General features: G+C 39.4%; 1 protein-coding gene across 1 annotated transcript; it reads right to left on the bottom strand.

Moving 5' to 3' along the window:
• Positions 1–4,760: 4,760 nt before the first annotated feature.
• Positions 4,761–24,975, bottom strand: LOC132653185 (UDP-glucuronosyltransferase 2B31-like). Its single transcript, XM_060380859.1, is given in 7 exon segments — positions 4,761–6,100; positions 8,702–8,921; positions 9,638–9,725; positions 10,777–10,908; positions 20,535–20,683; positions 22,736–23,303; positions 23,305–24,975. Coding segments are annotated over 7 exon segments (1,617 nt in total). The 5' UTR covers positions 23,485–24,975; the 3' UTR covers positions 4,761–5,820.
• Positions 24,976–24,981: the final 6 nt, after the last annotated feature.

Below are 24,981 nucleotides of genomic sequence, written 5' to 3'. Positions count from 1 at the left end.
GTCATTTCCCTTCAAATAGTCCTTAGTTTTAGCCATCTCTCCCCACATTTCCTTCTTCAAGTCGCCTGCCCCTACACTTGATCCTCCTGTTACAGTCTCCATCCCCAGACCCTACTCTCATTTACCCATAACTATTCATTGTAGTTCTTTTTAACAGTTAATACCCACATGTAATGGAATATATACCATAATTGTCTTGCTAGCTATAGTTTATCTAATTCAGCATTATTTTTTTCCTAGCTTCATCATTTGCCTTTTAAATTTTTGATTTATATTTTTAAGTGCCTAAATGATGTTCTATTATGTAATTGAACATTTTCTTTTTTATTTTTATTCTTTTTATTTTATTTTATTTTATTTTAATCACAGGTCATTCACTTGTATCCCAGCCGTAGTCCTGTCCCTCTTTCCCTCCCAATCCTACCTTCCCTCCCTCATCTCCTCCCTGCCCTCTTCCAAGTCCACTAATAGGGGAGGTCCTCCTCCCCTTTGATCTGACCCTAGCCTATCAGGTATCTTTAGGACTGGCTGCAATGTCCTTATCTGTGGCCTAGCAAGGTTGCTCCTTCCTCGGGCTGGGGGGTAATCAATGATCCAATCACTGAGTTCATGTCAGAAATAATCCTTGTTCCTTATACTAGGGAACCCACTTGGATACTGAGCTACCATAGGCTACATCCAAGCAAGGGTTTTAGGTTATATCCATGCATGGTCCTTTGTTGGAGAAACAGTCCAATAGACGACACCTCTTCCCTGATATAATATTTGTTCCTTGTGGAGCTCCTGTCCTTTCCATGTCATACTAACTCCCTCTTCTTTCATATGATCCCCTGCACTCTGCCAAATGTTTGGTTATTAGTCTCAAAATCTGTTTTGATACACTGCTAAGTAGAGTGTTTCAGATGCCCTCTGCAGTTGGCTTTTATCTTGTTACTTGTTTTCTCCTATTTCCAATGTTGATCCCTTTTGTCTTTCTAGGTAAGGACTAATCATCTTACCCCTGGTCCTCTTTCTTGTTTATCTTCTTTAGGTGTACAGATTTTAACATGTTTATCTTACCTTATAGGTCTAGTACCCACTTATAAGTGAGTATATACTATGTGTGTCTTTCTGCTCCTGTGATACGTTACTCAGGATGATCTTTTTCCCATCATTTGCCTGCAAAATCACGATTTCCTTGTTTTTAATTTCTGAGTAGTATTCCATTGTGTAAAAGTACCACCATTTCTGTGTCCATTCCTCCATTGACGGACATCTGAGTTGTTTCCAGGTTTTGGCTAGTATGAATAAAGCTGCTACAAACATGGTTAAGCACATATCCTTGTTGTGTACTTGAGAATCTTTTGGATATAAGCCTAAGAGTGGTATAGCTGGATCTTGAGGAACCAGTATTCCTGATTGCGAAAGCCCCAGATTGATTTCCAGAGTGGTTGTACAAGTTGACATTCCCCCCAGCAGTAGAAGAGGGTTCCCCTTTCTCCACAACCTCTCCAGCATGTGCTGTCACTTGAGTTTTTGATCTTAGCCATTCTGCTGGGTGTCAGGTGAAATCTCAGGGTCATTTTGATTTGCATCTCCATGATGGCTAAGGATGTTGAGCATCTCTTTAAGTGTTTCTCTGCCATTTTATATTCTTCTGCAGAAAATTCTGTTCAGCTCCATACCCCATTTTTTAATTGGATTACTTGTTTTTTTGCTGTTTAACTTCTTGAGTTCTTTATGTATTCTGAATATTAGCCCTCTGTCAGGTACAGGGTTTGTCACCGGCCAGCAGTGACACCTGAATACCACCTGAGAGAGAGCTGGGGAGAGAGAGACAGAGCGACACAGAGAAGGACACCAAGTCTACATGCTGATCAAAGTATTGATTTAATGGATGTCAGGTTAATACTTAAGTAGGCAAAAAAGTACAAGCAGTTTCTCACGTAGGAGCTTTACTTGGTCAAAACATAGGAGAGCTCACTCAAGGTAACACAGAGCCTGCTGTCTGGTTACTATGGTTGCACAGAATTTCTCAGGGTCAGAGCAATCCACTGTAGGACCACCAAGGTTAATCTATGAGAGACTGGACTTTAGAATATAGCCAGAGCCAAGAGGCCTAATTCCACTGCTCAGATGCCATTAACTCCAAATTTGCCAAAAACTCCAAAAAGGCTGCCACACAGGGTTGATGAAGACCTTTTCCCAATCTGTAGCCATTCATTTTGTTCTGATAACCATGTCCTTTGCTTTACAGAAGCTTTTCAGCTTCATTGGGTCCCATTTATTAATTGTTGATCTCAGAGCCTGTGCTGTTAGTGTTCTATTCAGGAAGTAGTCTCCTGTGCCAATGAGCTCATGGCTCTTCCCCAATTTTTCTCTTAAGAGGTTTAATGTGTCTGGTTTTATGTTGAAGTCTTTGATCCACCTAGACTTTAGTTTTGTGCAGGGTGATAAGTATGGCTCTATTTGCATTTTTTTACATGTAGACATCCAGTTGGACCAGCACCATTTCTGGAAGATGTGTTCTTTTTTCCACTGTATGATTTTGGCATCTTTGTCAAAAATCAGGTGTCCATAGTGTGTGGGTTTATTTCAGGGTCTTCTATTTGATTCCATTGATCCACTATTCAGTTTCTATGCCAGTATCATGCAGTTTTGACTACTGTTGTTCTATAGTACAGCTTGAGATCAGGGATGGAGATACCTCCAGAAGAGCTTTTATTGTAGAGGATTGTTTTAGCAATTTTAGCAATTCTGGGTTTCTTGTTATTCCATATGAAGTTGAGATTTTCCTTTCAAGGTCTATCAAGAATTGTGTTGGTGATTTCATGGGAATTGCATTGAATATGTAGATGGTCATTTTTACTATGTTAATCCTGCCAAGCCATGAGCATGGGAGATCTTTCCATCTTCTGATATCTTCTTCTGTTTCTTTCTTCAGAGACTGAAAGTTTTTTCATACAAGTCTTGCGCCAATTTACTTTATGTCCTTAGAGTTGCACCAAGGTATTTTATGTCCTTTGTGGCTATTGTGAAGGGTGTTGTTTTCTTAATTTCTCTCTCAGCCCTTTTGTCTTTTGTATACAGGAAAGCTACTGATTTCTTTGAGTTAATTTTGTACCTAGCTAGATCTTGATATACATCCATTTCTATCTTTTTGAGGAACCTCCACACTGATTTTTATAGCGCCTGAACCAGTTTTCAGTCACACTAATAATAGATAGAGTGTTCCCCTTACTCCATTCCCTGTGAGCATGAGCTGTCATTTTTTTTTTCTTTTTGATCTTGGCCATTCTGACAGGTATAAGATGAAGTCTCAAAAAGAGGACAGATAATGAAGATCTGAAGCTTGCCTACCTATTTTGCTGACCAATTTGTTTGGCTGGCAGACTTGGCTGGCAGGTTCTAAGAGAATTACTTCTGGAGTTGTGAGCTGAGACAAAGAGATGGTGAGTTGGAGAAAGGAAGGTTAGAGAAGATCTGTGTGATTCAGTAGAAATGGAGGCAGGGAAGGGGGGCTGGAATACAGCAGGTGGTCTGTTACAGAACTGGGGATAAGACTGGGTTATTGGATTTGGAAGAGAGGAGGGAGAGGTGAAGATTTTCAGTTAGGCTACCTGCTCCCCTGGCCTATTCTAGGGGTGGTTCTAATGCTGGCCCTCAAGATCTGGTTACATCTATCCTTGTTTTGCAAACCTGCCTAAGGCAAACGTGATTGGTTGATTAAATGGCCTATATGTGGGCAGGGCAGAATGGAATAGGTGTGGCTAAGGTTCCCAGGCATTTGGGTTAAAGAGAGAGTAATGGGAAGAGCTGAGGAAGGAGGATGCCATTATGGGTTAGTGTGGAGAAAAAAGCCAAGATAAAGGACTCCAAAAATGGCATGAACAGGCCCACATAAAAAATACAAGCAAGTACCATGGGATTATGGATGGAAAGTGGACCAGATGAGGAGGATTAAGGTGGATGGTATTGGATGGGGATGGGGTGGATCTGGGAGATAGATGGTGAGGATAATGAGCCAGTGTAGGTGAAATATTTTTCTGGTAAAAGGTAAATAAGGCAATTATAAAATCTAACAGGCGTCTGTTCTTGTGATAGCAGGTTAAATAATACCACTGTGACAATCTTAGGGCTAATACTTACCCTCATATAACCCAACACTCATTTTTTATTTACAACAACAGGCCTGCATGCCGTATCTTTAGAGTATCATTTGTTTAGTATCACAATCTGTAATGGAGAACTTACTTCTGTCCCTAAAGGCTGAAGATGATAATGACTGTAACCAAGTGAATAGGTTTTCATTATTTTATTATTTTATATTTTAGATAGGGTCACTCTACATTCCTCTGGCTATCCTGGAACTCCTTAAATAGATCAGACTGGTCTAAAGCTCATAGAGATTGACCTGCTTTTGTATCCCCAGTGCCAGAATTAAAGGAGTGCACCACCATACTTGGCCAGGTGTATAGGTTTAAAGCAAAGGAGAATGTATTTGAAAACCAAAGAGACCTTCCCATATAGTTTGCTGTTCTAGCTGGAGGCAGGTAGGGTACCTATTTCTCATTGTAAATGAATTCTAATGTGAGAAGACTTCAGCAGGAAAGAGGTCCACAACTTGAGGTCCCTTAGGAAACAGATGCTGAGGTTGAAGTGAAACAGAAGCAAAGTAGTACCACTGCCACAGACCGGCCCGACGTCCGCGGGAGAACAAGGCTTTAGACAGGAAGACACGGTTTTAGCGAAGAATTGACAGACAGACAGAGACACCTTGATGGTTTTGACTCTGCTGCAACTTTACTGAAATCAAGCTAGTATTTTTATAATGATTTCACAAAAGGCGCCTTAAAATTCCCAGAATATTCAGACTTTTACCAAGAATACAAAGTTTACATTTTAACTTAAAATGCACTCAAACATAAAGCAGTACCCACGAATAATCTTGGCCTAAAAACTTTTTGATCAGAGCAAACAAAGGAAAAGAAACCTCAAATATAGTTTCATTATTGCTAACCAATGAAGAGGAAAGTCAGGAGCTAAGTCAGATGCCTGCCAAAGTCCCTCTCTATATCAAAATCTAACTACACCTTTGTTAACCCTCCTCCCATATGTCTTGCCCAAGATTTATGATCTTCTCTAGAAACAAGGCACTGAAGGGAGGGGGAAACTCCTGCCAGCTGTACCTCTCATGCTATTATTTCTTAAGAAGGAGCCTATTATTATTTTACTATTTTTAATGCCTATTAATACTAAATTTAATTCATTACTTTCCTTAAACTTATTTTTATTAAAGCCTTTAACAATCTACTAATAATAAATTTCTTGATAAAGTTAGTTGTGCTGTTTCAGGTGTCACAGGGAAAGATCAAAGAATTCATTATTCCAGCCCCAGAGCCACAACTGAAGAAGCGTAGAAATCTCAGAACACGTCTCTTTTCCAAGTGGGATGAGTTTGCCAGGGACCTTCCAGGGGGCATTATTTCCGGGGAAATCATATCCCCGCCCTGTAGTTTATGCTACTATGGCGACACTGGCGTGGGTGTGGCATACCACTGCTCTACAAAACCAAATGGAAGGGTATCACAGTGTCCCACTGCTGTGAAGGGTCACTAAGAGGCACAAATATACTTTGGTCTTTGCTTCTTTCTAGTTTTGGAAGTAGCCAAAAATATTTCTAACTTGTAATTAAGTATTAAAATTCTGGAAGTCATACTGTGATTTGGTGAGTCAAGGAGAGGAAAGTTGTCTCGTCACAGGGTAAAGGAGGCTGCCATCTTGGCTTCCGTTGAAGCAATGTCCTGGAGGAGGCACATGCGTCAGTCTGTGCCAGCGCAGCTACTGCTTTTTCTCCTTCTTTCCTGCTTTCGCAAACTTCTGGCAACAGAATAGGCAGTACCTTGTGATGACAAAGATCACAGTCACCACACAGGCCAGTAGGAATCCAATCACATCCAGAGAGTGGTACTGGACCCAGCTGAGGTCATGGACAGCCGGGCGAAGGTGCTTGGCTCCTTTGTGGCGCATGACATACTCAACCCAGAAGACAGCTCTGTCCAGGGGCTTCACTGGCTGGTCGTGGTGAATTCTTGATAAGCGCATGGCGTTCCGCTTATAACTAAAATAAATAAATAAATAAATAAATAAATAAATAAATAAATGATCCAATGTAAAGAAGCACAAAACCATTAACATCGAATGCCAATTAACTTATCTAAGATCATCAAGACTAATGAAAGGTCGAGAGAAAGCATTATGAGACTGAATCATGTCATAGAAGAGCAGTAGGAAAGGTATGGTTGTGGCTGCAAAACTTTGCCTGTAAATTGTTATTCTCTGAGATGTCCTTTCTAAAAGAGAAATGGAAAGCCATTTTGAGAACTTAATCTTTTCAGGATATTAAATGTTATTAAGCTGTTTCAACCACTATAACGGTAATGCAATGCAGAATGATCAAATTGATGTTTTGAGGACAGATTGTTCCAGAAAATTTTTTAAAATATCAATGAAAAAATCCTCATCACTGATTAAAAATGCACAAATGATGAGGAAGATACATGTTTTCAGAAGATGGTACAAGTACTAGGGATGTAGCTCATTGATACTTTGCCTAGAATGTCCAAGTGCTAGAATTCAACCCCCAGCATTGTAAGAAAAAAAACAAACCCACAAAAAACAAACACAAATCTCAAACATTGCCAGGCATACAGACAAAGTAGAGTTCTTATTTTTGAAATTCATTTGTAGGTGATATCCCATGACCTGTGCAGTATTGACAAGAGCAAGCGAGCTTTCTGGAAGTGGCCCACCACTTTTTGCACAGATGGATGTGTGTGGAAGGCAAGGCCCCAGAGACTTGTTGATTTCTGGCTTGCTTCCTGCTGATTATATGCCTTTCCATGCCTGTCATTGCTGTGTCTCTCATGAACTAGGCATGGTACAGAGAAATCTTCACTGCCTATACTCCAATAGATTTGCTTCACTCTATTGGGCAGATTTCCTGCCGATCAAATTGAAGATGCACTAGCATGTAATAACGCTGTTTGGAGGAACTGATGACTTTATAACTCCTGATAGTGATTTTGTAGAATTACTGACTTGATTCAAACAACTTCATACCCTCCTGCAATACAGCAAAAACTGCTAGAGGTCTGTGAACCCTCACATGTCACTGACACATCAACTGCACTAGGGAGAAGATGAGTTTGAGGCAGATTTACGATCACAATACACCAAAGGAAACTTCTCTTGGTGCGCAAATAAAAATTACTGCCTTAAACGTTCTATGAACTCATAAGTAGCTGAATTATGATTAATTAGTGCAGCCTTAATGGAAAGACATATAAACAATAAAACAACCCTGCTGTTTCCTCTTGGACCCTGTTAACCTTAAAACTGTGTCAACCTTTGTCATGAAAGGCTGCTGTTTTAATGAAGGTGTAAATAAGAGATGTTTTAGTTTTAGTGGAGAAACCTGAAATCAATAATCCAATTGCTTTTATGGGTGTGAGAGTAATTTTGCTTCTGACAAAAAGAATATACCAGATGACAAACATGAGCAGGAGCCTTAGCAGCAAGAATCAATCTAGAAAGGAAGCTCCTGGGGCTAGAACTCTCCAGGGCACACCCATCGCAGCCATGCAAACACTGGGCCATCGCCAGGAAGCTCACTTGCCCACTGCAGTTTCTCCTGCATGGCGTCTGAGGAATATGATTGGATAGTATGCAAGCATCACAAAGAATGAAATCCTGAAATTTGTAATAACAAGATGCAATTAGAGGATATTTTATTAAGTCATGTAGACTAGACCCTAAAGGAAAACACTGCACATTCTCAAGTTTCTACTGCGAGGAAACTACCAGAGCTCATTGCATGAAAACAGTGTAGAACAGTGATAACTGGACTTTCAGGAGAAGGGAGGGGAACAGAGAGAGAGAGAGGTCAGCAAATAGATGTAATTCTGCCACTGGATAGCAGGATACTGTGCTATAGCAGAGACAGTGACTGAGTTACAATTTACATGTCTTACTAAGAAGAGGAAGTGACATCTTTCAAAACTGTTGCAAATGAAATAAGTATTTAGGGAGGTGGGAATAAACGTATCCTGATTATAACTTTACATATTGTATATATATATATATGTGTGTGTGTGTGTGTGTGTGTGTGTGTGTATAATTATCTACTTTGCAATAAATGTAGATTATTTAACAAAGAGACAGATTTTCAGAAACTTTAATTGACTTGATGTATTTTATATATTTTTTGGCTTCATTATCCTGTGTGTTGCTTTGATCCTACTTGTGGAGACTGTGTTTTTCCATTTAGCAAGAAAAAAAGGTTTCCAGCATTGAATTATTCTAAACTAAGCTTGTGTGGTGATGCACACTTGTAATTCCAGCACTCTAGGAGGTAGAGGCAGGTAGATAGCTGTGAATTCAATGCCAGCCTGGCCTACAAAGTGAGTCCCGGACAGCCAAGGCTATACAAAGAAAACTTGTCTACAAAAACACAAAACCAAAACCAAAAAAATCTAAACTAACTTCTAATAGGGAAAGTATATGTGGATAGTTTGCAGTCTTGATTGACATAAAAGGTCCTTCAATAATGGCTAACAGCTTTTTTTTTCTTTAGAATTAGAATAAATGGTGGATGAAATGAACAGTTATTCTTGAGAAAATTTATCTTGAACATTACAAATTAGAAAAACACAGTACTCACGGAGGGTCATTAGTGACTGTCCTCAATGCATTGAGCAAATCAGTACTGGACATTGTGAGAAAGTCCAGTCTAACAGCTGCTCCTTTGGCCTTCATATGAACAATATTATCATATTGGTCTGCAAACAAAGGTATGCCAATCACAGGGATGCCATGGTAGATCGCCTCATAGATGCAATTGGTGCCACCATGAGTTGTGAAAGCTCTGGTTTTTGGATGACCTAGCAAGGAGATAAATTAAGGAAAAGTATTAATCAGAAGTCTGATAAAGGTAGGAAAAGCTTACCTGTTCTCTGGATAACATTATCATAACCATGGGACTACACTGTTCTTCTCCAATCTTAGAACAAGGAGCATTGCAAGTTCACAGAGCATTAAGAGAAGGCCACATAGAGGAGGTGGAGTGTGGAAGCAGAATGATCTTGTGCACTGGATTAAAAGGACAGAGCTCCTCCCAAGTGGCATAAACAGCATGTGCAAGCACAGCTGTAGCTCAGGTGAATATGTTCTCCTGAAGAAACAGTGAGGTCAGCTGGGTGCCATGGAGCACACCTGTAATCCCAGAACTCTTGGTGTCCAGAGGCAGGTGAATCTCTGTGATTTCGAGGCCAGACTGATTTACAAACTAAGTCCAGGACAGGCCAGGCTACACAGGAAAACCCTGTCTCAAAAAACAAAACAAAGCAAAGCAAAACAAAACAATAAAACCCAACTAACCAACCAAGCAACAAAAAAGAACTATGGAGTCATTTTCTGATATGTTGGATCCAAGCAGCAGAGATAAAAACTGATTCTGGCCATCTTGAATGTTAACAGATCATTCCTTTAGTTCTTTATGCATATTCCTCAGTACTAGATCACAGTCATCATCAATGCAATAGTGTTGACATTCACCTTCCTGACCTTCCTCATGTCCCAGATGTGTCCTTATGCTTACCTAGAAGATCATTCTGCGGGATCCATTTGTACAGCCGCGTGTTGGAGCCCAAGGTATCTGGCTTCTTGCCTTCAAATCTCCAAAGAACCTGTTAAGGTAAAGCTAGCATTTTATTACTTTGGTCAAGTGTCAAGTAAATCATAGAATTCTATAGAGATTAAGAAACATTAAGGAAACTGCCCAGTGTCTATGCCCAGGCATGAGGACAGATGATGGGAACAAAAAAAAAAAAAAAAAACTACTACAGTAAGCATTCAAATGCCCTTCACACTTCTGCATTTATTCTCGTTCTTTCCCAAGTTCCACCATGCCACTTTTACAGTTAATCAAGAGCTAATTCAGCAAAGACAAAGTTATGTCCAGTGACGTCAAGCAGAAGTTCAGATATGTGTGATGATAATTCCAGTTCAACACTCCACCAAAGTTAATATTATATAGCTCGACTTTTTTTCAATATATGTTTATGGCAGTTTTTATGTTCCAAATTAAGTGTCACCTATTTTCAATGATACTTGAGTAAGTTTACTTATTATCAAGTTTATCATGGGTATTTTGTAGCTTGACAAGGGCCTAATCTAATCCCATAGTCACTTCAAGAGCAATTCCTTGAGTTCCCATGCAGATGGAGTGACAGGCAGTTGTGGGCTCCCAGTCAAGGAGCTCAGCTAATTCAAGTCTTCTGGGTAAGCAACACATGCTCTTCAAGGAGAAGCTTCCCTTATCCCACTGCCAATTATTTAGTGTTGGTTTATTGTTACTGTGACAGTCCACCCTTAACAGCTACAATTTAACATTTCTCTGATTACACCATAGTGTGTCCAGAGTCCTCAGTTATCCTCTAAGGAAATAGAGGAAGTGACCAAGCAGAGTTTTGTATCTGCCTTTAAAACTTCCCTAACATGTAGTTCACACTTACTATGTGTTTTTCTTTCTGGACACAATGTTAAAAACCAACTTATTAATCAAACACTTCTACTATTTGATATCTGTCCCCTGTATTTCTGTGTCACACGTGACTTCAGAGATGAGCTAGAGCTATCAGGACAGCTTCAGTTTCACACAGGATGCTTCTGCAATAAGACCTAGAAGAGCGTGTGACCTTCTCAATGAGGACGCATAGCTGAGTCTCAGTGTCTCACCTTCTGTGGAATTTGGGCGAGGCCTGCTGCCATCACGTTGGCCCTTTCTTCTGTTAGGTTAGCCACCATGGACCCCAGAGAAAACACCACGACACCGTGTTCTCCAGAAGACTCGACGAATTCTTCTATTTCCTGTTAGAAATGTCAGAACATCACAACGAGCTGTACTGTCAAACAACCTGCATAAAAAGTGATGCCCACATGCATGGGAAGAGACTGAGCACTATTAAAAATGATTAGAGTAGTGGAGTTTTTAAAACTAGTCACATCCATGTATACCCTGTACAGCTTTAACGTATCACAAGAGTACAGCTCTCTGTGTTGCATGTGTGTACGTGAATTTTGTTGAATGCAGTTTGATCATAAACAACTCTTGTTCATCAGTTTTTCATATTACCATCCTATTCTTTTCCTCCCAGCTTTGGAGATTTTTTTTTTCCTCTTCTCTTTCCCCACTGAATATAGTGGTTCTCAGAGATTGTTGGGTTGTTTTCAAGGATTGCCTGAGCGTGTTACATATTTCATATAATAACAATTCTGCCTTCTTCAGTGAGTTTTTTAAGATTATATAATATATAATATATAAGATATAACATATAATAATATACAATATATAATATATAACATATAACATCTAATATAATATATAACTATATAGTGTTCTGCCTGTATATACACTTGCACACCAGAAGAGGGCTCCATATCTCATTATAGATGGTTGTGAGCCATCATGTGGTTGCTAGGAATTGAACTCAGGACCTCCAAAAGAGCACCCAGTACTCTTAATCTCTGAGCCATCCTTCCTGCCACAGTGAATTTTTCTATAAAATCGAACAAAAGCCAAAATTGTCCTAGAAATCTTGCCACAAGTACATACTTACTTTTTTTTGTTCTTGTTCTCATTGTATTGTTTTTTTTTTTCCTTTTCTTTTCAATACAAACAATGGCCACAACTTACCATTACTGAATACAATATTTCTCTTTTACTTGTTTGGTAGCCTTTATTTCAGAAGTGTTTTGCACAAAAGAAAAAGAATCAGACATGGTGGCATATGCCTTGAACCCCAGTGCTCACAAGGCAGAGGGATGAAGACCAGTCTAGTCTGCAAAGTGAGGTCCAAGACTATACAGAGAAACACTGTCTCAAACAAACAAACAAATGAAAATAATAAAAAAATTGACTCTTAGACTTTAATTGGTCATAGCATTCGTCAAAAGCATAATTTCAAGTTGAATCTTGCAGTGTCCCGAGGAATGCAGCTTTCCTATGACTCAAATGTAGGTGTGGTGCTATTCCTTTTATCCACAGTGCTGCATTCAGTGCTCCAAAGCACTGATGTTCTTCCCACAGCATCATTCATTTGTGCAGTAGGAAATGTGCATCATTCATTTCGCTCTGTTCCTAATTTGTACAATCCCTGTTTCTGACACCATTTCAGCACTTCTCAGCTATCTCCATGCTGCAACCCTTTAATATGGCTCCTTAGGTTGTGAACCATAAATTATTTCATTGCTACTTCATCACTGTGATTTTGCTGCTGTTCTGAATCATAATGTAAACATCTGATATGCAACCCTCAATGGGGTCATGGCCTACAGGGTGAAAACCACTGCACTAATCAATGATATAGACTCACCATTTTCACCCCATAATTTCTTGCTTAAATGGTTAGCCCTAAAAAATTACATACAGACTGAGAAGGTCGTATTTATGCATTTACTTATATGTGCATAGACTGATATGTACAAAACAATATCCGAAGAAAAATAGAGGCCATGGATTTGAAAGAGAGCAATGAAGGGTATATGGGAAGATTTGGAGAAAGGAAAAAAAAGGGGAAATGATTTATATTATAATCTCAAATAAATAATAATGAAAGTGCTCATTCGACAAAAGCTGGAAGAGCATAAAAATAAGATTACTCATATTCTCCATGCAATACTATGTCTGGTTTGAAAAATGTATGGTTTATTCTAGCATATCATTCAGTGGTGGACGGTGAGCTTCGTGTGCACAGAACCCTGGGTTCAACCCCAGCAAACACACATGGAAATTAGACTGTTCTTTATTCTATTTTTGCAACATGTTTGTGCAGGAGGAGTGTAGCTTCAGGAGTAGGGCTCTTGCTTAGAGTTTCTAGGTTCTAAATTCTATCTCAGACACACACACATACACACACACATTTGGTGAATAGAACAAACTCTAACTAACAAGCTAAAATAAACTTTGTATATATACATAAATATACATACATATTGGTGGGTGGAGCAAACTCCAGTGAGCAAGCTACAATTTTATTTTATTTTTTTTGTCCCAAAGCTTATATGTCCCAGCAAAATCAATATAAAAAATACAATGCAATTACTTTCTACTGTTCTTTTTAGTGATCACGAGAAACCAGTACGTTTCCCAACATCTTTACATAAAAAACATTTTATGATTACAGGTGAAGAAAGCAAGAACACACATACATTCATAACTAAGCAACCTGCTATAGATTAATGAAGTGTAAGCAAGCAAGGTAATTTTTAAGCTAGTTTTTCTTACTGGCAGGCTGCAATTTGCGGTTACAAAGAAAGAATCAATTATATTATTATATTATTATTTATTTAAAAAGTAATCTTATAAAAATTTAAAAGAATCATAAATCAAACTTTTACATAAAAACAGTCAATTCTATTTAAAATCCTCAAAGGGCACATCCACTCTTAACAATTTTTATTATCTGGAAGCTGAGAGCAAAAATGGGTACAATAAATGAATCAACACCTTGATCACCTGCCCAGCTTCAGAAAGAGAGTCAAATCAGCCAGTATCAATCAGGTAGCCATTGTTCTTGTGACCTAACCTCAAAATGTCCCTAGCTACACTATTAAGCGTGGGACCTCAAGAAAATGAAATGCTTCTATAAAGCAAAGGACACTTGTCAGAACAAAACATCAGCCTACAGACTGGGAAAGGATCTTCACCAACCCTATATCTGACAGAGGGCTAATATCTAGAATATATAAAGAGCTCAAGAAGTTAAAAAGCAACATATCAAGTAATCCAATTTAAAAAGGGGTACAAACTAAACAGAGAATTCTCTGTAGAGGATTATAGAATGAAAGAGATACACTTAAAGAAATACTCAATGTGATTAGTCATTGGGGAATGCAAATCAAAACGACCCTGAGATTTCACCTTACACCCATCAGAATGGCTAAAATGGCTAAAACACAAGTGACAATACATGCTGGAGAGGATGTGGAGAAAGGAGAACCCTCCTCCATTGCTGGAGGGAATGTAAACTTGTATAACCACTTTGGAAATTAATCTGGCGCTTTCTCACACAATTAGGAATAGCGTTTCCTGAAGATCCAGCTATAAGTGGTATAGGAGTGCCTAGGCATATATCCAAAATACGCTCAAGTACAAAACAAGGGCATTTGTTCAGCCACGTTTGTAGCAGCTTTATTCGTAATAGCCAGAACCTGAAAACAACCCAGATGTCCCTCAATGGAGGAATGGATACAGAAATTGTGGTACATTTACACAATAAAATACTATTCAGCAATTAAAAACAGGGAAATCATGAAATTTGCAGGCAAACGGTGGGAAATAGAAAAGATCATCCTGAGTGAGGTATCCCAGAAACAGAAAGACACACAGGGTATATATACTCACTTAGAAGTGGTACAAGACATACACTATAGAATAAACCTACAAAAATCTGTACACCTAAAGAAGATGAGCTAGAAGGAGGACCCTGGGTAAGATGATCAATTCTCACTCAGAAAGGCAAATGGGACTGACATTCGAAGAAGGAGAAAACAGGATACAGGACAGGAGCCTACCACAGAGGGCCTCTGAAAGACTCTACTTAACATTATATCAAAGCAGATACTGAGACTCATAAACAAACTTTGGGCACAGTGAAGGGAATCTTGGGAAAGGTGGGGGAGATAGTAAGACCTAGAAAGGACAGGAGCTCCACAAGGAGAGCAACAGAACCAAAATATCTAGGCACAAGGGTCTTTTCTGAGACTGATACTCCAACAAAGGACCATTCATGGATATAACCTAGAACCTCTGCTCAGATGTATCCCATGGCAGCTCAGTCTCCGAGTGGATGCCTTAGTAAGGGAAACAGGGACTGTCTCTGACATGAACTCAGTGACTAGCTTTTTGACTGCCTTCCCCAGATGGGTGAGCAGCCTTGCTAGGCCACAGAGGAGGACAATGCAGACAGATGAGATCGGATAAGCTAGGGTCATATGGAAGTGGAGGAGGACCTTCCCTATCATAGGGAAAGGGCCATAGGAGGTAGATGAGGGAAGGAGAGTGGGATTTCGAGGGGAGGAGAGAGAGGACTACAGCTGGGATACAAATTGAATAAACTGTAATTAATATAAAAAATAAAAATATAATTAATAAAAGTGTACCTTTCTGAACTTTAAATTGTTATCTAAGATTTTCTACATCAGAGCCACTAACAAAAGCATCTTAATTCACTGTTATCAGCAGTCTACTTCTCCAAAGTCTTTTTAAGGGTGGTGGTCATTGCTAATGTTCTACACTTCTACATTCTTTCTGAGGGTGTTGGATGAAGTATTAATCTGCTCCAGTATCAGTGTTTGTGCCAGTTATACTGCCCATTGAGCGGCTGCAAGTTCCCTTAGAGTTCTCATACAGCCCATGTGTAATGATGGATGTGGTGACCATGAAGACAAACAGAGCAAACCTCTACAACAGCATTAAGTCCTCAGGATATATAGCCTCGGGATTCTGCCTCTCCAGGGCACACCCATGAGGTTGTGCTAACTGGTGGGCAGCATTTCATGAGTTCTAAAGCTGTTTTGCTGTTCCTCCTGCATGGCCCTCAACAGATTTCATTGTTTCTTTCATGAATAATTGTTATGATTAATAATTATATACTTGGCAATTTTTTGGTATAGCAGAATTATTTCATTTTTTAATAATTTATTCTGGGAACAGGGTCTTTTCTGAGACTGACATTCAACCAAGGACCATGTATGGATATAACCTAGAACCTCTGCTCGGATGTGGCCCGTGGTAGCTCAGTAACCAATTGGTTTCCCTTAGTAAGGGGAACAAGGACTATTTCTAACAGGAACACAATGGCTGGCTCTTTGACCTCCCCACCCGCCAAGGGAGAAGCAGTACGGTTAGGCCACAGAGGAGGACTTTGCAGCCAGTCCTGAAGAGACCTGATAAAACAGGGTCAGAAGAAAGGGGAGGAGGTCTTCCCCTATCAGTGGACTTAGAAAGGGGAAGGGAGGAGATGAAGAAGGGAGGGTGGGATTGGGGAGGGAATCAGGGAGCGGGATACAGCTGGGATACAGAGTTAACAAAATGTAACTAATAAAAAAAATAAAATAAAATAAATAATTTATTCACATTATATCCTGATTGTAGGCTCTTTCCTTTTCCCCTCTAGGCCCCATCCTCTCTCTTCCCCCCATCCTCCTTTCCTAGTCCTCAGAAATGGGGAGACTTCCTCCCCTACCATCTGCCTCCAGCCTATCAAGTCTCATTAGGGCTGCCAGGGGCAAGTGATCAAAGAGTAGACAACAGAGCCCATGTCAGAGCCAGGCTCTGCTGCCCTTAATGGGCCATCCACATAGAGACTGAGCTGCCTATGTGCTACATCTGGGCAGGGGCTCTTGATCCTTTCCTTGCATGGTCCTTGGTTGGTGCATCAGCCTGTGTCGCTTTTCTAGGTCCAGATGTGGTGGCTTTATTGGTCTCCTTGTGGAGCTCCTGTCTCCTTTGGGTCCTTCTCTCCCCTCGTTCTTCCATAAAACTCCCTGAACTCTGCCCAAAGTTTGACTGTAGTCTCAACATCTGTTTTGATCCCCTGCTGGGTGAGTCTTTCAGAGGACATTTATGTTAGGCTCCAGCCCTGTTCCCTGTCTCCAAGTACTTCTGTGTCTATTCTATTTGCCCTTCTGAATAAAATTTAAATATCTTCCCTAGGATCTTCCTTGTTTTTTAGATTCTTTAAGTCTGTGGATTTTAGTAGGGTTATCCTGTATTATATGGATAATATCTGCTCATAAGTGAGTATAAACCATGCATATCTTTCTGGTTCTGGGTGTCCTCATTCAGGATGATCTTTTATAGTTCCATCCATTTGCCTGCAAATTTCATAATTTCCTTGTTTTTAGTAGCTGAGTACTATTCCATCACGTAAATGTGCCACAATCTCATTACCCATTCTTTAGTTGAGGGACATCTAGGTTGTTTCCAAGTTCTGGATACTCTGAATAAACCTGCTATGAACATAGTTGAGCAAATGTCCTTGTTGTATGGTGGAACATCGTTTGGGTAAATATGCCCAGGCGTGGCATAGCTGAGTCTTGAGGTAGAGCTCTTCCCAGTTTTCTGAGGAAGCACTGGATTGATTTCCAAAGTGGTTGTACAAGTTTTTACTTCTTCAAGCAATGGAGGAGTGTTCCCCTATTTCTGCTTCCTCACCATCAAGTGCTGTTACCTGAGTTTTTGTTCTTAGCCATTCAGGCTGGTTTAAGATGAAATCTCAGAGCAGTATTGATTTGCAGTTCTCAGATGAGTAAGGACATTGAACATTTCTTTAAGTGTTTCTCTGCCATTCAATATTCCTCTGTTGAGAACTCTGTGTTTAGCTCTGTACCCCTTTTTTAAATTGGATCATTCGGTTTGTTGCTGTTTAATTTCTTAAGTATTTTATATATTTTGGATATTAGCACTCTGTCAGATATAGGGTGGATGAAGATCTTTTCCCAGCCTTTAGGCTGTTGTTTTGTTAATACTTTCCTTTGCTTTACAGAGGCTTTTCATTTTCATGAGATCCCGTTTATTGATTGTTGATTTTAGATCCTGTGCTGTTGGTGTTCTGTTCAGGAAGTTGTCTCCTGTGCCAATGAGTTCAAGGCTCTTCCCCAATTTTTCTTCTAACAGATTTAGTGTGTCTGGTTTTATGTTAAGGTCTCTGATCCACTCGGACTTTAGTTTTGTAGAGGGTGATAAACATGGATATATTTGCATTTTTCTACATGTAAACATCCAGTTAGACCAGCACCATTTGTTGAAAAAGCTATATTTTCCATTGTATGGTTTTGGCTTCTTTGTCAAAAATCAAGCATCTGTAAGTGTGTGGGGTTATTTCTGGGTCTTCTGTTAGATACCATTGAGCAGCCTTCAGCCTGTTTCTATGCCATTAACATGCCATTTTATTTCTGTTGCTCTATAATGCAACTTGAGATCAGGAATAGATATACCTCCAGAAGATCTTTTCTTGCACATGATCGTTTTAGCTATTCTGTTTTTTTGTTTGTTTGTTTGTTTGTTAATGAATTTCAGAATTGTTCTTTCAAGGTCTGTAAAGAATTGTGTTGGTATTTTGATGGAGACTGCATTGAATCTGTAGATTGCTTTTGGTAAGATGGCCACTTTTACTATGTTAATCATACCGATCCATGAGCATGGAAGATCTTTCCATCTTCTGATATCTTCCTCAATTTCTTTCTTCAGAGAGTTGAAATTTTTGTATACAGGTCTTTCACTCGCTTGGTTTAAGTTACAGCATGATACTTTATGTTACTTGTATTTACTGTGAAGGGTGTTTTTCCCCTAATTTCTTTCTCATTCTGTTTGTCTTTTATATACAGGAAGGCTACAGTATATAGGTTTCTATGAGTCTGTTGTGAACAAATGCCAATGATTTTTTTTCTTTTTTATTGACACTAATCAAATTAAGGTAAACAGTATATTCACCCAACTATATATTACTCATGGTTTTAGTTTGAGAATGGTTCAAATTACACCTCTTAGTTACTCTGGAACACACAAAACATTTTAACATGTACAGTTTAAATAAATTTTATTAGTGTGGTTTAATTACTTTATTACATTTATTTATTGTGTATGTGAGATCTAAATACAAATTTTAAGCCTCTTTTTTCTTCTTTCATCATTGAGGTCCCAGGATCTAACTCAGATTCTCAGGTTTTTTTGAATTTGACTTTAAACCCTGAACCACCTAGCATGCCTGCATTTTGTATCATTGATGTATTTTCTCATATCTATACGTTCAAATGTGTATAAAAAATTAAGTATCTAATAAGAGGCAGCAAGTGCTTTGGAGGAAAAATTCCCATCCTAAAGGTTCAAAACAATTGATAATTATTAAGACTGAAAGGTATTTTCTATAATTTCAATGTAATTTATACTATTCCTAATTATCATGAGTAAACTGCTTTCTACCTCTGCTTCCTTTTTTTTTTCTTCTTGGTACACTGGGAATTTTGGGCCAGCTCTCTATTACTGAGCTATAACCTCAATACACAATTCCTGTCTTTACTCTTTCCCTACCTCACACCTTTCCAGCTGACATTGTCATTGCCTTAATGTAAAGACAGTGTCCTGTAAACAGTGCTGGCCTGCACAGGATTTAGGAATCTTCCCTGTTTTTAGACTTTGCAGTTTCTATACACATCCCAATTAGATTTGAAAACAGTCATGTCTTCTTTTGAGTAACACCAGATTTGTATTGCTGTCATTGGAGAACTAAAGGAGGGCTCTCCAGAAACACCTCTTTACTTGAGTAGGGAAAAAAAAACAAAAAACACTTTCATCATATAGTATTATATTAGTTATTGGTATAATGTTCTTTTGAAATGTATACACCTTATCCTTGTTCATTCAAATGCTGATTCCACCACCCCCACCCCCACACTCTCTGGTTTCAATCCTGATATTGCATTGTGATACTTATTCTAAGCCTCCTGTCTCAACTTTGTGTAAACAGGTCAAAATAAAGCAACTAACCACAATATTGTGCAATGGGAAGAGCCAGAGGGCAGGAAAGAGGGGAGGAGCAGAAGGCAGGAAAGAAGTGGGAGGAGAAAGGGGAAGAGAGCTAGGAGAGCAGGGCTGGAGAACAGATCTTGGAATGACTTGGAGATGAACCACACCTACTATATCACTAAAAGCAAGTATAATGGGGAAATCCAAATGTTAGGAAAGTATGAGTGCTTGGAGGTTTAGGATGGAGGAATTATTGCCCAGCATTGTGTTCTAGGTTAATTAAATAAAGCCAGTCTCTGTGTAGAGATTTGATTATACACCTGTTTAGGATTAACAGCAAGCTTTACCAGAAGTTACATCAATAGTAAATATTAATCATCAATTTAACTGTTAGTTAAAGTCACAACACATTCTCCTGCACCTTCAGAGGAATATCATCCTGTGTCCTGAGAGAACTCGTGTAAAAAATTACCGGCCGTACCTACCAGGGAGGCACTGAATTTTCTTAAACCAGCAAACTGTAGCCATATCTTGATCCATATCTCCTCTTTCCCTTGACTGCCAAGCAACTTGGCCTACTCTCTGTACCATTTCCACAGTTCTGCTACTTGCTCACAGTGAATCTTTATAGTAGACTTGCTGGTGTTTTGGTGTGAGCCTGTGCACACTCTGTTTCTCTGTATACCTTACCTGTGGGGTGTTCCTGTCCCTTATCTGTCTGTTCTGCTGGAACTGCTGAGATTTTCTCTAGGTTAATGAGCACTCTAAGTGCTCCTGTCTGCAGAAGTCCCACAGGTTTCCATAAAGAAAAGGTAGACTCTTGCGATGGATATTTATCCTGACCTGTTTTTTTACCTAGATTAACATGACTCGCTGAGTTTGGCATAAGCATTCTGAAGGAATATAAAACAATCACTCTTGCTGAAAATACAAAGCAACAGAAGCAATCGAAGTGGGATATATTTACCTTAGGCAGGGGCTTGGCAGGTCTGCAGTGGAGTCCACCAACAAAATCAAAATTTGGTAAGACAGGGTGAGGAAATTCCAAATCCCAGTAGGTTCGAATGAGCCAGATATCTGCCTTCCCCATAGTCTCTGTGAGTGTTGTGGGTCTTCCTAAAGGAAGAGTGAAGGTGTAAGCCATGACACAATGTCAGGTGACAATGAGTATGCTAGGAGGCCTTCTGGAAAAACACTTCCTAATGCCACCAGAGATGTTTACAAGTGTGTGGTTTGACAAGAAAAATAGCTCTTTATATGTATGTACATGTACATATGTATGTGTGTGTGCATGTTTAATAAGAGTTTGTAATATGTGTGTTGCTCATTCCTATGCTTAGAGATATATAAAGTCACTGAGTGAGTGACTTCTGAGAAGATACCGCATCTATAACTCACCTTGACTTGGTAATTCATGATTACCAACTGTGTAATTATACCATTGAAATCTAATTAATTGCCATTATCTATGAATATGGCCTTTCATGCTGAGAGTGGCACCTTTCCTTGGAACTATCCATTTGGCTTGCAATATTTAGCAGCTGAAAACTTCCTCTAAGTGAACTGAGAATTTTGTGATGTCTTCTATTGTTTTGAGCTAGTTGGATGTAGCCCAGGGTAGTCCCCAAGTCACCATGTAGCCAAAGGTGACCTTGAACTCCAGATCCCTTCCTCCTCATCTCAACTGCAGAGACTGCAGGTGTATGCAGCAAAGTCCAGTGTAAGCATTTGTGGGGATTCTGTTTTAGCATTTCATTTTGAGATAGGTTCCTACTAAGTAATGCTGGATGACCTTGAAGAGAAGTTTTGAGTATGCCTGAGTTTCCTGTCCTGGTCCTCCTCTTACATTATGACAGACTGTAGAATAATTAGGGTTGTATAAGTATGTTTGCAGATAGTAAAGGATAGCAAGTCTTAGAATATGAAAAGTGGCATCTATTCCCTATAATTTTTCCTTTTAAAAAAAAGATACTGTTTAAAACTGTGCAAGTAAAATTTCCATGTCCACACTTCAATACTATAGGATTTTAAAAGGTATTCATTGACTTGCATTGTGTGTGTATGTTAGGGTCATAGGTCAGAGGACATTTTTACCAAGGCATATTGTCCTATCACTCCTTAGGTCCTGTGAACATATGTAAGGTGTCCAGCGTCTAGGCAACATGTACCTTTACCTGCTGAGCCATTGTATGGCACCATTACAACTTCAAAAGAGAATTTTGAACACACAGTGAGAGAATATGGATTTTCTAAAAAGCTGCACTCATAAACTTACATTGTCTAGGCGAGACAATGTATGGTCACAACTGTGAAGAAACTCATATATAAGGTCAGAAAATATTTGAAATTTTAAATAAAATATTCAGCCTAAAGTGATATGATTTCCGTGCTACATAGATAACTGTGCTAGAATCTGTGTTAGGCCTCAAGCTGCATGTCTGTCACCAAATAAGACATTCAATGAGTTTAAAACCAACATTTCCTGGATCATCCAGATGGTCCAGTGGGTTAAAACACTGGCTTTGCAATGGCGGCAAACATACTTCTGTCCTCAGCATATGTATAAAGGATAAGAGAATGTGTTCCACAATGTGTCCTCTGAATTCCACTTGTGTGGAGGGACACAGCCTCCCAATCAATACACTAGATAATGATAAGGAGGAGGAGGAGGATGATAAATACCATCAAGGATAAATATGTTAAAAGGTGAGATAAAATAGGTAGTAAATAGCTATGAACTTGCTTAGGAAAACAAACAAAAAAAAGCATTGCTAGGTCAGTATATGCCTTTCTGAAGTGGTTTTCATTGGGACACAGTCTTTTCTACAATGCTTTAAATTTGGCAGGTAATTTCACAGGTTTTTTTTTAAACCATTTTACTTATGACTATCTACCCTGTTCAGCTTTCTTTCGTTTTTTTCCTTTTTTTTAAGATTTGATTTATTTATTTTATGCAATATTAAACAGTGCTCTAAGAGGGCAGTAGAAAGTATAGATGGTTGTGAGCCACCATGTGGTTGCTGGGAATTGAACTCAGGACTTCTGGAAGGGCAGCCGGTGCTCTTAAATGCTGGACCCTCTCTCCAGCCCCTACCCTGGTCTTACCAGTGCACCTTCAATGACACAGCAAATTTAGAACACTGTAGTTAAAGGGAACATGACACTTACCTAATACTTCACTGTAAATCTGATTCCACCTCTTCTCATAAAATGTTTGGAACCAAAAGTCAAAATAAATCATGTAGATTACATTTTTCACCCTCTCCGTGAATGTCATTCTATCGGTCAATTCTGACAGAACAACAGGCACACAGGATCGAGGCAGTGGGAGTCCTCCACTGTACCTTTCATATGTGGAGCCAAAAAAGAAGCGGAGACTATACACTAGGGGTGTCTTGAGAATCTCAGCCAGCAAGTCTCCACAGGGTAAGAACGGATCTGCTAGGACGACATCAAAGCTTGAATTCTGTAGTTTTGTCATGAATTCCTTGTTAAAAACTACATCTTTGCAGAGACTTTCAGAATATTCTGACTCAGCCAAAGTAAGTTCAAGCAGCATTGGAAAGTATCCCCAAAATGATTGCTTTGGCAGCTCATAAAGGTATTTATTGATGGATTCCAGAAAAAATTTCTCTATATCAGCCATGGGATATGACTGAGGAAAAGTCTCAAACTCAATAGCAGATGTGTTTTCAGCCTTGTAAGAAAGTATCAGAAGGTACTGAGAACTGATAAGAAGGTATCAGAACAGTCACTTCATGACCCTTTTTCACAAGCTCATCCAGGATTGTCTTTAAGTTGAGCCAGTGGCTGAATTCCATTGGCCACACCAGCACCTTCCCACTGTTGCCAGATTCAAAGAAGACACTCAGCTGTAGCAGGAGCAGGAGCAGGGCTGCTGTCATTTTCACAGACATCTTGGTTAAGTTCAGAGCTTCCTTTCGAATGGTGATAGTTCAGCTCTTGCAGCCATAGAAAGAGTAATACTCAATTAGTTAATGTATAACTTGTACCCACCAAAGCAAATAGACATGGGGCGGTCACAGCCTCTGGATGGATGGCAAGTGCCAAAACAGGGAGGCAGATGTGAAGGTCGGGAATGACCCCTGATTCTCAGTGACCTTGAATGTGTTATGTACTTGGAGCACCCTGGACAGTAAGATCTCTCACTCTCTCTCCTTCATAAAAAGTCTTGAGTAAAGACATAAGGGTTGGGTCACATTTTTTTTTCTATCACAGTTCAGTGTTTTTTTCATATGAATGCTGCGAACATCAGTGAGTTACCATACTCTTTTATGATTTTAAATACGTGGCTCAGTGGTCCGTAGTGTAATCTTAGAATCACATTGAAATTGCATTTAGAGGAGAGTATTTACAGATGGAAGCCCTGTTCTTTTAGCTTTTCCAGTGGCTCTAGCTCTACCCAACCATGAATCTGCTTCCCTACTTGATTATCAGACTATTTAAAGAATGGACCTCAAGAACTTAGAATTTCCCCAATAACCTTCTCCCTGGAGAAGAAATATTTGATGGCTGGAGGCACCCAGTGGAGGAATTTGTTTCCAGGAGAGTCATTTACAAGCTAGGTAGGCTACCATTTCTGAAGAGACTAGGGGCTAAATATCATGGTGGATAAGGGGCCACACCATGCCTGGACTGATTAGCTATGGATATGTCTTATCAGAATCCCGAAGATGGAGTTAGGAAGGGGGACTGTCTCTTTTTGTCTCCCTATATAGTCATATTAAATAAATCTGCTTTTTCTGCATTTCACAATTAATTTGGTTCTTTTTGGTTGGCTTATTTCCGGTGTGTGTGTGTGTGTGTGTGTGTGTGTGTGTGTGTGTGTGTGTAACCTGGCTTGTTGGGAGACACTGACCATGACCCCTAAGTCAAGTAGTATCCTGGTTCTTATTCTGAGCTTTTCATGTAACCGGTATAAAATGGGTGCTGCTATGTGACAAGCTTTGAAGTTTATTCAGTTTTAAAGTCCAGTCATGTTAAACTAGGTAGACAAGTTTGTTTTAGTTGCTGTTAATCTTATTTTGTAACATAGAAAAAAATGTACTCATTTCTAATTTGATTGAAAGTAGCTTTGTTCCCAACTTCTGATTGCTATTGTTTTTTGTTAATACTCATGCACTATATTTTTGTCATGTTTTATACTTTGATTTCAACCCATTCTGAGTCTACTAATCTTTTGCAAACACAATCAAAAACTTACTCCCTTATTTTCATTATTGCCTCATGCAGGTAAAATATCATTAGAAAAAGATCAGGGTGCCTCCTTGCTCATGCCCCCCCCCTCCATAAACACAGCACCCAGCAAACCAGAAGACCCTGCATCAGAGTGCAAAGTTGAGCAAGCTGGGAGAGGCAATGGGGAAAATGGGTCCAAGCACAGCCATGCGCTT

This window comes from Meriones unguiculatus, chromosome 3 (genome assembly GCF_030254825.1).
Source record: "Meriones unguiculatus strain TT.TT164.6M chromosome 3, Bangor_MerUng_6.1, whole genome shotgun sequence".
NCBI classification, from domain to species: Eukaryota; Metazoa; Chordata; class Mammalia; order Rodentia; family Muridae; genus Meriones; species Meriones unguiculatus.
The sequence above is the reverse complement of the archived record's forward strand: the minus strand, read 5'-3'. Positions and strand labels throughout refer to the sequence as shown.